The sequence below is a fragment of the Cervus canadensis genome, chromosome 10 (genome assembly GCF_019320065.1).
Source record: "Cervus canadensis isolate Bull #8, Minnesota chromosome 10, ASM1932006v1, whole genome shotgun sequence".
In the NCBI taxonomy this organism is placed as follows: Eukaryota; Metazoa; Chordata; class Mammalia; order Artiodactyla; family Cervidae; genus Cervus; species Cervus canadensis.
In genome coordinates, this window is record NC_057395.1 from 69330106 (window position 1) to 69344250 (window position 14145).

The following is a 14145-nucleotide window of genomic DNA, read 5'->3' on the forward strand; positions in this document are numbered from 1 at the left end:
CAGAGACCTCACTCTTAAAGGGTACACACACAACCTCACGTGCAGTGGGTCACAAGGCCAAAGCAGGAGTTTGACAGAAGCCTGGGCCAGACCTACCTTGCTGGCCTTGGAGACTGTGAGTGGTGGGGAGGCTGTGGCTCACTCTGGGGACACAGACACTGGTGGTCGCCTTACTGGGGAACATTCTGCTGTGTGAACGCTGCTGCTGCCGTCCTGGCTCATCAACCCCACTCAAAAGCCTGTAGATGCTAGTGCGCCTCAGGCCAAACAACTGAACAGGTGAGGACACAGACCCACCCCCTCAGCAGATAGGCTGCCTAAAATCTTACTGAACCAACTCCACCCACCAGAGGGCAGGCACCATCCCTTTTTCTGCAGGAAGTCCAAATTAGCTTCTAGACCAGCCTTACCCATGAGGGGACAAAGACGAGACACACGAAAACTATGATCCCACAGCCTGTGGACCCTGGTCCTACCCACTAGCAGGCCAATACAAGCTTTGGGATACCCAGAACCCTATACCCAACTTGAAAGAAGCTTGGGCATCCCTGGACTCTGCAGCCAGGAACTGGCTCTGCCTGCCAACAGCCTGAGAATTTTCACGAGCCTGACTCCAGCCATCAGTGAGCCAGCGCTAGCCCAGAAGACCCCCTAGGGTCTGTCGCCTCATGACTAAATAGGCTAACTAGCAGCTAGTGAGGACAGTTTAAGAGGCCTCTGGGACAACACTGAGTGCACTAATATTCACATTATGGGGATCCCAGAAGGAGAAAAGAGAGGGCATGAGAAAATATTTGAAGACACAATGGCTAAAAACTTCCCTACCTTGGAAAGGAAACAATTACCCAAGTCTAGGAAGAGCAGAGTCCCATGCAGCGCTAACCCAAAGACGAACAGACACATCAAGACACATTGTAATTAAAATGACAAAAAGAGAATATTAAAAGCTGCAAGGGAAAAACAATAACAGAAAGGAAATTCCTCTGAGGCTGTCAGCTGGCTTTCCTGTAGAAACTCTGCTGGCCACAAGGGAGTGGCATGATATATTTAAAGCGATAAAGGGAAAAACTAGCAGCCAAGAATACTTTACCCAGCAAGGTTCTCACTCAGATTTGCTGGAGAATGATGGAGAACGCAGAAACTTTACAGCCAGCCAAAACCTAACAGAGTTCAGCATCATCAAACCAGCTTTACAACAAATGTTAAAGAATCTCTAGGAGAAAAAGGAAAGGCCACAACTAGAAACAAGAACATTACAAAATGCAAAAGCTCACCAGTAAAGGCAAACATACATAAAGGTAGGCAATCAGCCCCACACAAGCTATTAGGGAGGATAAAAGTAGTAAAACCATCTTTATCCATAACAAGCAGTTAATAGATACACAAAACAAATATAAAATCTATCAAAAACAGCAGTCATGAGGGGAGGAGAGTACAAATGCAGGGTTTTAAAAGTGCATTTGAAAATCAAGGGATCATCAACTTAAAATAATCACGTATAGACTGTTATACAAAAAGCTCATGGTAACCACAAACCAAAAATCTATAATCGATATATACACACAAAAAGGAAAAAGGAGTCCAAACGTTAACACTAAAGATAGTCATCAAATCATGAGAGAAGAAAACAAGAGGGGGAGAAAGCCTATAAAAACAAATCCAAAATATTTAAAAAGGCAGTAAAAACAAACATATTGATAATTACCTTAAATGTAAATGCACTAAATGCTCTAACAAAGACATAGACTGAAGGCGTACAAAACAAGACTCCTATACATACTGCCTACAAGAGATTCCCTTCCGATCTAGAGACACATGCAGACTAAAAGTGAGGGGATGGAAAACAGTATTCCATGCCAATGGAAATCAAAAGAAATCCAGAGTAGCAATACTTACATCAGACAAAATACTTTGAAGACTGTTACAACATACAAAGAAGGGCACAACATAATGATCAAAGGGTCAATCCAAGAAGAATATACAGCAGTTGTAAATATGCACCCAACATAGAAGCATCTAAGTATAACATAAATATGAACAGATTCAAAAGGAGAGATTGACAGTAACACAGTAATTGTGGGGAACTTTAACATTCCCGTCAACGGGCAGATGATCCAGATAGAAAATCAATAAGGGAACACAGTCCTTAAATGACACGTTAGACCAAATATATTTAATTAACATATAGAGAGCATTCCAGCCAAAAGCAGCACAACATACATTATATTCAAGTGCCTGTGGAATGGTCTCCCGCATTGCAGGTCGATTCTTTACCAGCTGCACCACAAGGGAAGCCCAGGACAGATCTCCAGGAGAGATCACATGCTAGACCACAAAAAACCTCAGTAACTTTAAGAAAGCTGAAATCATATCAAGCATCTGTTCCTACCACAACACTATGTGAGACGAGAAATCAACTAGAAGAAAAGCTGCAAAAATATAAACACATGGCGGCTAACTAATATGCTACTAACGAACCAACGGGTCACTGAAGAGATCAAAGAGGAGATAAAAAATATCTAGAGAAAAGTGAGAAGATGATCCAAAACATGGGACACAGAAAAAAGCAACACTAGGAGAGAGGTTTATAGTGATAGAAACTTACCTGAGGAAACAAGAAAAATCTTAAGCAACCTAACCTTACACCTAAAGAAACTAGAGAAAGAAGAACAAACAACTCCCCCCCCCCCCCAATTATCAATAGGAGAACAAAATAAATCATAAGGATCAGAGCAGAAATAGAGACTTAAATTTTCAATGAAATTAAAGCTGGTTTTTTTTTTAAAAGAAAAAACTGGGAAAACTTGAGCCAGACTCATCAAGTAAAAAAAGGGAGATGGCCCAAATCAAAATCAGAAATGAAAAAAGTTATAACTGACACCACAGAAATACAAAGGATCAAAAAAAATTATTATGAACAATAACATGCCAATAAAATGTACAACCTAGAAGAAATAGAAAATATGAACAGACCAGTTACCAGTAATGAAATTGAATCAGTAATTAAAAAATGCCCAACAAACAAAAGTCCAGGACCAGAGGGCTTCACAGTTGACTTTTACCAAACATTTTAGAGAAGAGCTAATATCTGTCCTTCTGAAACTATTAAAAAAAAACTGCAGAGGAAGGAAAACTTCTGAACTCATTCTGTAACGGTAGCATCATTTTGATACCAAAACCAGACAAAGATATCACAGAAGACAAAAAACTCTACAGGTCAATATCATTGATTAAATGTATATGCAAAAATCCTCAACAAAATACTAGTAAACCAAATCCAATGATACATTAAAGGGATCATACACCATGATTAAATGGGGATTTATCCCAGGGATGGAAGGATATTTTTTGATATCTGCAAGTCAATCAGTGTGATACACCACATAAACAACTGAAGAGTAAAAACCATATGATCTTCTCAATAGATGCAGAAAAAGCTTATGATAAAATTCAACACCCCCACTTATGATAAAAACTCTCCAATAAGTAGGCATAGAAGGAACATACCTCAACATAATAAAGGCCATATATGACAAACCCACAGCTAACATCACACTCAGCAGTGAAAAACTGAAAACATTTCCTCTAAGGTAAGGAACAAGAAAATGCCCACTCTTTCCACACTTATTCAACACAGTATTGGAAATCTTAGCCATGGCGATCAAGAGAAGAAAAAGAAATCAAAACTGGAAAGGAAGAAGTAAAAACTGTCACTGTTTGCAGCTGACTATGTGGTATCACCTACATGTGGAATCCAAAAAATACAACAAACTAGTGAATGTAACAAAAAAGAAGTCTCACAGATATATAGAACAAATCAGTGGTTACCAATGGGAGGGGGAGTGGGAGGTACCAAGTGTTGGGTGTAAGATAGGCTCAAGGGTGTATTATGGGGAACCTAGCCAATATTTTGTAATAACTGTAAATGGAAAGTAACCTTTAAAATTATATAAGTTGATTTGTACCATTGTTTTTTAGATTCCATGTATACATGATATAATAGATATTTGTCTCCCTCTGGACTTACTTCACTCAGTATGACAGTCTTTAGGTCCATCCATGCTACTGCAAATGGCGTTATTTCATTCTTTTTGATGGCTGAGTAATAACAGAAATAGAGTCATAAACGTAGAAGACAACTTATGTACCAAGGGGGAAAGGGCAGGAGGGATAAATTGGGAGACTGACGTTCTATACACTACTATATATAAAATAATAACCAATGAGTACCTACTCTATAGCACAAGGAACTCTACTCAATGCTCTGTAATGACCTATGTGGAAAAAAAATTTAAAACAGAGTGGATATGTGTGTTTGTACAACTGATTCACTTTTGCTATATAGCAGAAACCTACATCATAAATCAACTATACTCCAATAAAATTAATTAAAGTATTTCACCCAAAAAGTTATATACAAAATTTAAATTTAAGAAAGAAACAAATGGTTATAGAAACTTGGGGAGAAGAGTTTATGGTTTCTTCAGGCCCTGGAAATAGGGGTTTCAAAGAAGCCCACTTGCTTCTCTAAACCCACAAGGACCCAGTTGACCTGGGGCCACACATACCCTCAGTAACACTTTGGTATTCTATTCCTTAGATGGGAAATTTTGAAGTGGCTAAGTCTCCATGGTAGAGTCCAATTCTTTAGCTCAGCCTCTTCCTACCTTAGCTCCCAGGGCTCGCCTGTCTTTCTTACCCATCCCTCTGGGAGGGGTGGTGCTGTCTGCCCATAGGGAGGGCCTCGCCACTGCAAATGCACACGGGCGGGCTGATGACCACAGCTGGGGGGCCGGGGAGGGAAGCTGGTGCAGCAGCTGCTGCTGATTTCGAAATGGCCGTGCTTCTCCTGGAAAAGCGAGGGACTTTTGCTATTTGTTGTCAGAACGAGTTAAACCAAGCAAAAGTCATGAAGCCTGTGTGGACAGTCCTGGAGCAGCTGCCGTGCATTATTCCACCTAGTGACTTCCACTGCTGCTTGGGCCACGGAAAGATGTCCTACGGGGGTGCTGTTCACACGTGAAATCTAACAAACATGAAGGTTGCCTCTCGGTAAGACATCATTTTCTTGTTGATGGAATCAGAAAGCTTGTTAGTCGCTGAAATAAACATGTTCTGATGATTTAAATCTAGCAATATGGGCCTATTTTTGGAATAAACAATCCTCAAGTGTATCTCTGTGCACCTCAGTTATGACTTTCATTAATTAATAAGTACTTTGATAAAATGGAAAAGCCAAGTAATAACAGCTTCCAGAAATGAAAGCCTATATTATCAAGGTCCTTGTGATCCATAGGAGGGAATCAATCCCAGGCCACCTAAAGGTGAAACAAATTACTAGTATTTTTAAGAGAAAAGTGTGTTACCTAAATTGGTTTTGAAATTCAGATCAGTAATGATGAAACTTCCTAAAGTAAATTCCACAGAGATCAAAACATATTATTGGGTTGAATACTGTGGCCAGTAAGGAAGATAGACTGTCAGGGACCAGGAGGATGTGAAGGCAGGGAAAGACAGAGAAAAGCACATGGACTGTAATCAAAGCACATTCGCCCCCTCCTCCTCCGTCCACCTCTCCATTCACAAGATACATACTGCAACTCCATGTAGTAGGTGGAAACTCACTCTTATGATGGGTGCATCAGAGCTTGTTTCTGGGAAGGAAGCGGGGAGTTTAGGAAAATATTTATAGAGGAAGGTAGGGTGGGTGGAAGGCAAACGTTCCGAACCAGTTTCAGAAAGAGATAACGAAGAGATGGCTGAATTCCTCAGCTTAATAAGGGAATGACTTTGAGGGGAGGAGGGGTGGGAGATCGGAAGGAGGGAGAGAGAAGGTAGAGGGAGGGAAAAAGTGGTTTGGGCAACAGGGTAGGGGGAAGACATGCTGCTGGCTGCCACGCGTGAGGAGCGAGGTGGGGTTTAAGAATGTGGATGTGTCAGACTTCCCTGCTGGTCCCGTGGTTGAGAATCCTCCTGCCAATGCAGGGGACATGGGTTCGATCCTGGGTCTGGGAAAATTCTACATACCTCGGGGCAACTAAGCCCATGTGCCCTAGAGCTGTGCTCCATCCACAACAAGAGAAGCCACTCTGATGAGAAGCCCACGCACCGCAACTAGAGGGAGCCCGCACAGCCAGAAACTACAACACAAACCGCAGGGATGAAGACGGGCGGTGTTCAGCCTTCAGCCACGGGCACTGCTGGGACATGAACCCCACACTGCTTAGGGGCGCACAGTGGGGAAGAGGAAACAGAGCCCATTGGATGTAAACCTTCAAAGACAGAGTGGATTTGGCTGCCATCTGAGGTACGCGAGTTTCATAGGTGATAACATTGAGACTTGGACAAGTTAAGTAAGTGGCTTAAGGTGACATAGCAAGTACATGGCAAGGCTAGAACTTGAACTCAGGTCTCCTGACCTCCGACCCCTTATTCTTCTGTTCCAGTGGGTTTAGAGACAGAGATATGGCCCCTTGCAAAGGTCAGACCTGGGACTTGCAGAGACACAGACTTGGGGGTTGTGTGTATTTTGGTGGCATGTGAGGCTGTGTTTTTACAAGCTGAGATAAAAATGGGGCTACAAGTGTTTGCTATTTGCCTTCCAGGCACAATGACAGGAAAAGGCATCTCTGAAACATCACCCCCGCTTTTTTCCTGGGAGGATGACAAGCTTGCCTCTCTCAGTTCTAGAAGCTCGGTGGGAAGGCATGTCCTCGGCACCCACCCCCTCACCTTTGCACCTGGATTTGCATCACATGAAGTCTCAGACTTCTTCCCCCAGTGGGAGTTCAGAGCTGGGTAATGCAGCTCTTACACAAGCTGGGGCTCTTGTTTGCTTTAAACTAAGCCACATTCTTTCCTGTTCCGTATACCCAGGTACCTGCTCTAAAACCAGAGTCATTGTCCATGAGGACAATGGTATGATCCTTTTTGGCTTTTGAAGACCTTGGAGATAGCTCGTTGGCAGATCCCGGGGCCCTGGAAGCCCTGTTGTTTATATAGTGGTGAAAGTCTTCACCATCCCTGGCAGGGGGCCCTGGGCCTGGGTCGGGGTGGCTGTGGGACTCTGGACAAAGCCTGCCTGGGCCTCAGCTTCCTGACCTGCAAAATGAGAGGAAGGGGGCCTGGTCAGACCAGTGGATTCCACAGCAATGGCCATAAAGTTGGCAGGAATAGCCAACGAGCTATCTCCAAGGTCTTCAAAAGCCAAAGGGGATCACACCATTATCCTCATGGACAATGACTCTGGTTTTAGAGCACCTCATTGTCTTAGAGCTACAGTCTGTGGATCAGAGATTCATTGAGACTCTTTTGATAGTGGAAAAGATACAGGAAGATGAACAAATTGTTAATTAGTAAATAGTTTGGAAAATAAAGGCTTACAGAGTGGCGGGTCTTTGGAGGGAAGACAGGAAATATTGTAAGGTGTTTATAAAATCTCTAAGATTTCAGCAAGGTAAAGTGTACTCCCTAGAATTAGTGACAAGTAAAATACTGAGAGGCTCAGGGGATCCTCAAGCAGAGCCAATATGATAAATGAGCAGAACAGTCAAGAATGCTAAAGCCCCATGAGTTTGAGCAAATTCTGGGAGATAGTGAAGGACAGGAAAGCCTGGCGTGCTGCAGTCCACGGGGTTGCAAAGAGTCGGACGTGACTCAGCGACTGAACAAGAAAAGCCCCAGCACTTACTCTATGGAAACAAAGAAGTGAGGCTGGGTCCCGTTGACCCCACACCTGACTCCAGGCTAATGGGGGGTGTGCTGGTCATCCCCCGCTGGTTCCTCCAGCGCTCCCCACAGCACTTGGGAGCAGTGGGACAGGCTGCCTGGACCTGGCTCTCCCATCCCTTTTGCCTCCAGCTCAGCTTCTCCCCGTGGCTTAAGGGTCCTGGTGTCATGGTGTCAGCTGAAGAGGTCTCCAACCTGTCTGATGCCCAAGGGAGTCTGGGAGGCAGACATTACTTCACTAGACCAGCTGCTCCATGGGTACTGTGGACTTTTTCTGCCTGTTTTGTGTACTGCTGTGTCTAGGTTAGTGTTTGGCATGTGGAAGATTCACCATAAATATATGTTGACGAGTGCCTGATTGAATGTGGCCCAGAAAGCCTGCTCCTGGACCTTTAAGAGACCTCCCTCTGGCTCTGCAAGCCTCCTGCTGCTGGAGGGATGGTCATCTGCCTTCTCCTTGGTTCTCCTCACCCTGCTTCTGATGGACCCTGACTCAGACATGGATTTCTCCAGCTCAAACTGCCTTCCAAGTCCCGTACCCCAGGCTGATTCTGGATTTCCCCAAGATTCAGTCTCATACTCTGTGCGGGCTCTGACCCCCACACCTCCAGGTCTGAATTTCCGTTTTCAGTTTTGCTGTCTGTCTTAGCTTCCCAGGGTGGCTCTACTGAATGACCACACGTGTAGCAGCTTAGAGCCACACAAATTTCTTAACTGGGGGTTAGAAGTCTGAAATGAGTCTTACAGGGTTACAGTCAAGGTGTCAGCTGAGCTGTCTGTGTTCCTTTCTGGCGTCCCCAGGGGAGAGGCCAGTCCTCATCTCCGGTCTTAGCAGCTGCCAGCATCCCTCAACTTGCGGCCCCATCACTCCAATTCCTGCTCCCATCATCATGATCTGTTCCTGACTCTTATCCTCCTGCCTCCTGAAAGACTCTAACAGCAGACCCACCTGGATATCCCAGGATAACCCAGGACAATCCATGTATTTCAGGATCCTTAACTTCACTACATCTGCAAAGTCCTGCTTACCACGTAACATAACATGTTCACACATTTAGGGATTTGGATGTGGGGGGCCAACAGTCTGCCTACCACACGGAACCTGCCCACAGTGGGGCACTGAGGATTTCCTGAGCTTTCTGAACCACATGGTGGGTGCAGCCTGGCCATGAAGAGGGCATGTCTCTGGTGTCTGCTCCCCATGGACTCTGGTCTAACTGTAGAGCCCACAAAGATGGAAGAGATCTTGTCAATGTACTGGGTGTGACTTAAGAGGTTCTTCATGACCTGCCCATCAGAAACCACAGCATCAGTCGCTGGATGTTGTGGTTAAGATATTGCCAGACATCTGACCACAGCCCTTTGGAGTCCCAAAGAACTTAAAAAAAAAAAAAAACCTAAGGTCAATGAAATTGCTTTGGGAGTCTTTATCTCAAGCCCCCACTGCTCATAATTATCTTTGAACAGCAGCCACTATGGAGAATGGAAAGATACCTGCGGCTGGGAGCGGCTGGCTGAATGCTGTGGTATAGGATTCTGAGCGCAAGCAGACAGATTTGACCAGTGGTGCAAGAAAATAAAGCACTTGGGAATCTCATCCTGTGCGCTACCTTATTTTACTACAAATTACAGAGAGTCAGCAACACATGCCCTTACCAGTTGGTCCCCAGTCAAACCACAAGATGTGGCTCTGGTCCTCTCGGGAGTGATCTAACAGTGCTCGGGACCCGTGGCAGACCTGTCCTTGTTGCCGGACTGGCCACAGCGTTGGCTGCCTCGGTGTGGGCACGCTGGCGACAAACGTGGATGCCACTTCAAAGCACCGCCCCGCCAGGTGCCGAGGGCAGCTTTTCTGACGCTCACGCTGTGTCATTGTTTATTTTCGCAAGGCGCCCAGCTGTTGTGGTGATGATATTTATATCAATAAGTGCTCCATTCATCTGCTGATTTCAGGGGAGGCTTGCCAGCTGCATATGGCAGCCAACCTCAGGGCACTTCTGAGCCTGATGTCTGTGCATTTAGAGGCTCAGCTCTCAAAGCCCGCACCGACAGCTGGGGCTGAGAGATCTTCACGCACTTGAGAGCCACCCTTGAACAAGGGGGTCCTATAGCCAGTGACCTCAACCCTCTTGCTTTCTTATATATCCCAAAGTGAGGTTCTTTGAAACTCCTCCTCTGTGCCTGACCTCTGGTTTTGCAAAAAGAAGTGTTGGAAAAAGGGTTCTGCTTCCCTCATGGGTTCATGTTTCACTTTTGTAGGCAAAGGAATAGGGTGGCGATGCCTTCTGACTTTGGAACTCTGCAGGGGTCTTTGTTTTATGGGACTCTGTCATATATCATGCTTATCTCAGATCCAGACCTTCCATCGTTTGGGTCCTAAACCGTGGAGTCATCCTTGCTTCCTCTCTTTCTCACATTCCCTGTTCAATCCAGCAGGATACTTTGTTGGGTTTGCCTTCAGGATATACCCAGAATCCACTTCGTTGCTACCACCCAGGCTCAAGCCAGCATCACCTGTCACCTGGAATACTGCAGGGGCCTCCTCTCTGCCTTCTCTGCTTCCACTCTTAGCCGCCACTCTCCCCCTTTCTGGCAACTTTCAACACAGTAGCCAGAGGGAAGCTGTATTAAAAAGTCAAATTACTTTTTCAAGTCCCTCCTCCGCTCAGGACCTATCGATGGCTTCCCATTTTTCTCAGAGAAAACTCACAAGTCCTTCCTGTGGCCCCACCCCGCCAAGGCCCCCAGGACCTGGCCCTGCTGCGTCTGGCACCAGCTGCTGCCCTGCCCCTGTCGCAGCGGCCTCGGTCTGCCCCTCCACCACACACCCCTGCTGCGGGTCGTCCCGCTGCTTGGGATGCTCTTCCCTGAGACGGGACGGGGTGCATTCTTGTACCTCCTCGAGCTTCTGTGCTCAGCTCTGACCTTCTCAGTGCAGCCCACCTTCATCACCCAATTACAGGTGCAGCCCGTGCCCCAAGCCAGCCTCATCCCTGCCCTCTTATCTTCCTTTTCCACACACTTGTTACCTGTAACACATAATTAAGGCCATTACAGAGTGTTGCTCTTTACTGTCTCCCCTGCTTTAGAATACAAGTTGCACAAGAGATGGGCATTTTCTGTTTTGCTTTCTCTGTCACGTTAATCCAAGCACCGAGAGTAGCTTCTGGCAAAGAGCAGCTACTCAACAGATGTGGACGGAATGGATGGATGCTGAATGAACGACTCCCACATGCACGTCCCAAGATGTGCTCAACTCTGTCCCCTACTACAGTTGACCCTTGGGCAACACAGGTCTAGACGGCGCGGGTCCATTTTTATGCAGATTTTTTTTCACCAGTAAATAACATGGTGCTACAGGATCTACAGTCCAGAGGGTCGCAAAGAGTCAGAGACGACTGAGCATGCACACAAAGGATCCACAGTTGGTTGAATCCATGGGGAATCGTAGATATGGAGGAACCTCGGATACAGAGTAACCAAGGATACGGAGTAACCGTGAAGACAGAGGAGCTGCATCACAGAGGAACCCTGTACTTGCAGGACTGACCAGAAATTATAAGCGAATTTTTGACTGCATGGATGACTGACACCCCTAACTCTTCAGTTGTAACCAAGTTGTAATCAGCTCCCCTTCCTACCTTCCCAAACTTCCTGCTGCCTCTCCCACTCCTCCCCACCTTCCCCATCATGGCCAGTCGCATCCCAGAGGCCTGAGGCCCACACTAGAACCCCTGTCACCATCCATGACTTCTCATTTCTCTCTCTCACCCAACGGCTCCCTAAACCTGTAGACCTCAACCCTGGAAACCTCTCCACATCCACCCCTAATTCTCCTGCCTCCTCCCAGCCACCTCCTCAGTGCAGGTCAACCCCAGCATCTTCTGCACGTTTACAACCATCTCCTCCCCAGTCTCCTGGTCTCCAGGTTTCCCCAGGTCCTGTTTTCTAACCGGAGTTCTGCCTCCACCCCGCGCCTGCTTAAACTCTGCAGTCTCTCTCCTCCCGGCACAGCAAGGACATTCCACTCATGCTCCCAGGCAGACCAGGCGCTCCACAAAAGCGCCAGAGTGGCCAGCTTTCCTGATTGGGCACAAAGACTGGTGTGGGTGGGCTCCCGACCCCACCCCTGCTTCACTGGTTCATACCTGTTTCTATGTTTGGGCGTGCATGAAAACTTCCATTCTCAAAAAGGATGCTATTGCTTACGGAGTACAAGTCTGATGTTTACCATGCTGCAGGCAAAGACCCCCACTGTAAGGGCAGCCCTCTGCAAGCTGGCCTGGCTATATTTTTCAGCATCACCACCCTCTTCTCCTCCTGACATACCCCCCTGCCCCACCAGGCCGCCCCCAAAGCCATCCTGCAGACGAGCGGACACGGTGACCCCACCAGGCCTTTGCCCTTGCTGTCCCGCTGCTCGGAACACCCTTTCCCAGCGACTTCATCCCCTACACGCCGGATCTCTGTTGCCTTCTTCAAGGCCAAAGTCACCTTCCTTCTGAAGTCTTCCCTCACCCTCTGGGCAGAATTAATTGCTGCCCGTTCCCGGCCAGCACGGCACGAGGCGGCTGACCTCTATTAGAGTGCTGCCTCCCGGGGGTGGGGTTTGCTCATCTGTCTCTGCGCGGGACTGTGAGCTCCTGGAGGGCTGAGACCACAGCGCAGGCCCGTTTGTCTCCTCTCCCCACACCGGGCCTGCCCGAGGTGAGTGCTTACAGGGAGCCCTCTGAGTTACTCTGGGCTCTTTGGAGACAAGAGGAAGGGGATGGGATTGCTTTTGAAAACCTTCAAAGGCCATCATCACCGCCTCCACCAGAAATGGCTGCCCTGCCATTGGGTGTGAGCCCCAGCAGCTGCCCACGGCCCGTGTCTGATGTCCTGAGTGCGGGTGTGTGCTGGAGGCACGCGGGGCTCACAGCTGACACACTCAGGGGAGCTAAGGCGTAGAGGCTGCTGGACACAGGGGTCACCCAGGACGGAGCCAGGCCTTGGTGGGGTGGGCAGGGACACAGGGTCCATGGTCCAAGCCCCCGCCCTGTCAGGCCACATTGGAGAGCAGGGCAATGGTTGACTGCGGCAGGAGCCAGGTGGTCTGCAGGCCTGGAGGTGCTCAGAGCTGCGGGAGGGGGCAGCCCTGTCTGTGAGCTCTGCGTGATGTGGAGCAAGGCTCGAACCGGCGCCTGGGAGGGTGGAGCCAGAGTCTGGTCCTGGGAAGCCTGGGGGCTGGACAAAGCCCATAGGCAGGGGGAGCCACTGCTGGAAGTGGGGGTGCCTGGCAGGGGATCCCCAGCCTCTGCCAGAAGTCGAACGGACTGGCTTGGTGCTCCCTGCCAGACAGTGACCACCGGAGGCACCTGGGCTGGGCAGAGGCAGCAGAGGGCTGTCCCTCCAATCCTCGGGCACGGCTGCCCTCACAGCCTGAGCACCCAGGGCCAGGCCGGGCCTCCTCTTACCTGGGCAGTATCCAGCTCATTCAGCATCACCACGGAGGAGCAGTTATAATCGAACACCAGCCTCCAGAAGTCTGCCACGGTGTTGGGGAGAGGGTGCTGCGTGACCACGAAGGCGGCAGGCTGCTTGTGGCTCTGAGAAGAACGACACAGGCCTCGTGAAATATACACCCGTCAGCAATGTTCTGACTAGGAGGCGGCCCAGGAGGCTGCCAGAGGCCCCCGAGTCTGCCAGAGATGACAAAAAGCCCCCACCCGTTCTTATCTCTGGGTGCCCCAGTGGCAAAGGGGACCTTCTCGTAATGAACTCATTCTCCTCCCAACTCAGACATTTCATTGGCAAGGTGTCACTTGGGAGGGGGATTATCCAAATAAATTATTTATGTCTTAGAGCTCAGCAAAGAATCACCATTACAATATGAAAGATCCTGGATGCATATTTGTTCTGCTGGCCGAGACACTTCCTGGGATAAAAGGGGTATTTTGTGCCCCTGTGCCCACAATGCTGGAGGGAAGGGTGGCTCAGTCCAGAGCCTCCTGAAGGGGCTTATGGTTCAAGAGGCTCACTTCTGCCCAAGGCTGGAATGAGGGCGGAGGTGGCCTGGTGGAAGGTGGGCATGGTGTCCTGTGAGCCAATGAGGCAGTGAAGGTGCCCGGGTTTTAGAATCAGGCAGACCAGGTTCAAACCCAGCTTTGCCAGTTGCACATTATAAACCAGCCATTCATCCATTTATCCAGCCAGCCATTCATTCATTCAAGCACATTTATAGAGTGACTTTTTAAAATCAGTGTTGTGCACGGGCAAGCTATTAGATCTCTCCAGATCTCAGGTTCCTCAACTGGAAGATGGGATTCATAACTCCAAAGGCGTGACTGTGGTGCAGGCTGAAAAGATATGCAGATGAAAAGAGCAGCAATGAGCCAGCTATGAGACCCCCGACAGGGCGGGAAAATCCTTCACTTG

The 14145-nt window shown here is 48.0% G+C and overlaps 1 protein-coding gene across 12 annotated transcripts in view; it reads right to left on the minus strand.

The window, feature by feature from the left end:
* PTPRT (protein tyrosine phosphatase receptor type T) overlaps positions 1-14145 on the minus strand; it is a 1113287-nt gene that overhangs the window by 15100 nt on the left and 1084042 nt on the right. For all 12 annotated transcript variants that reach the window (XM_043479842.1, XM_043479836.1, XM_043479841.1 and 9 more), the window contains one exon: positions 13185-13316. In XM_043479842.1, coding sequence (XP_043335777.1) covers positions 13185-13316 — 132 coding nt within the window. The remainder of the gene's footprint in view (positions 1-13184; positions 13317-14145) is intronic.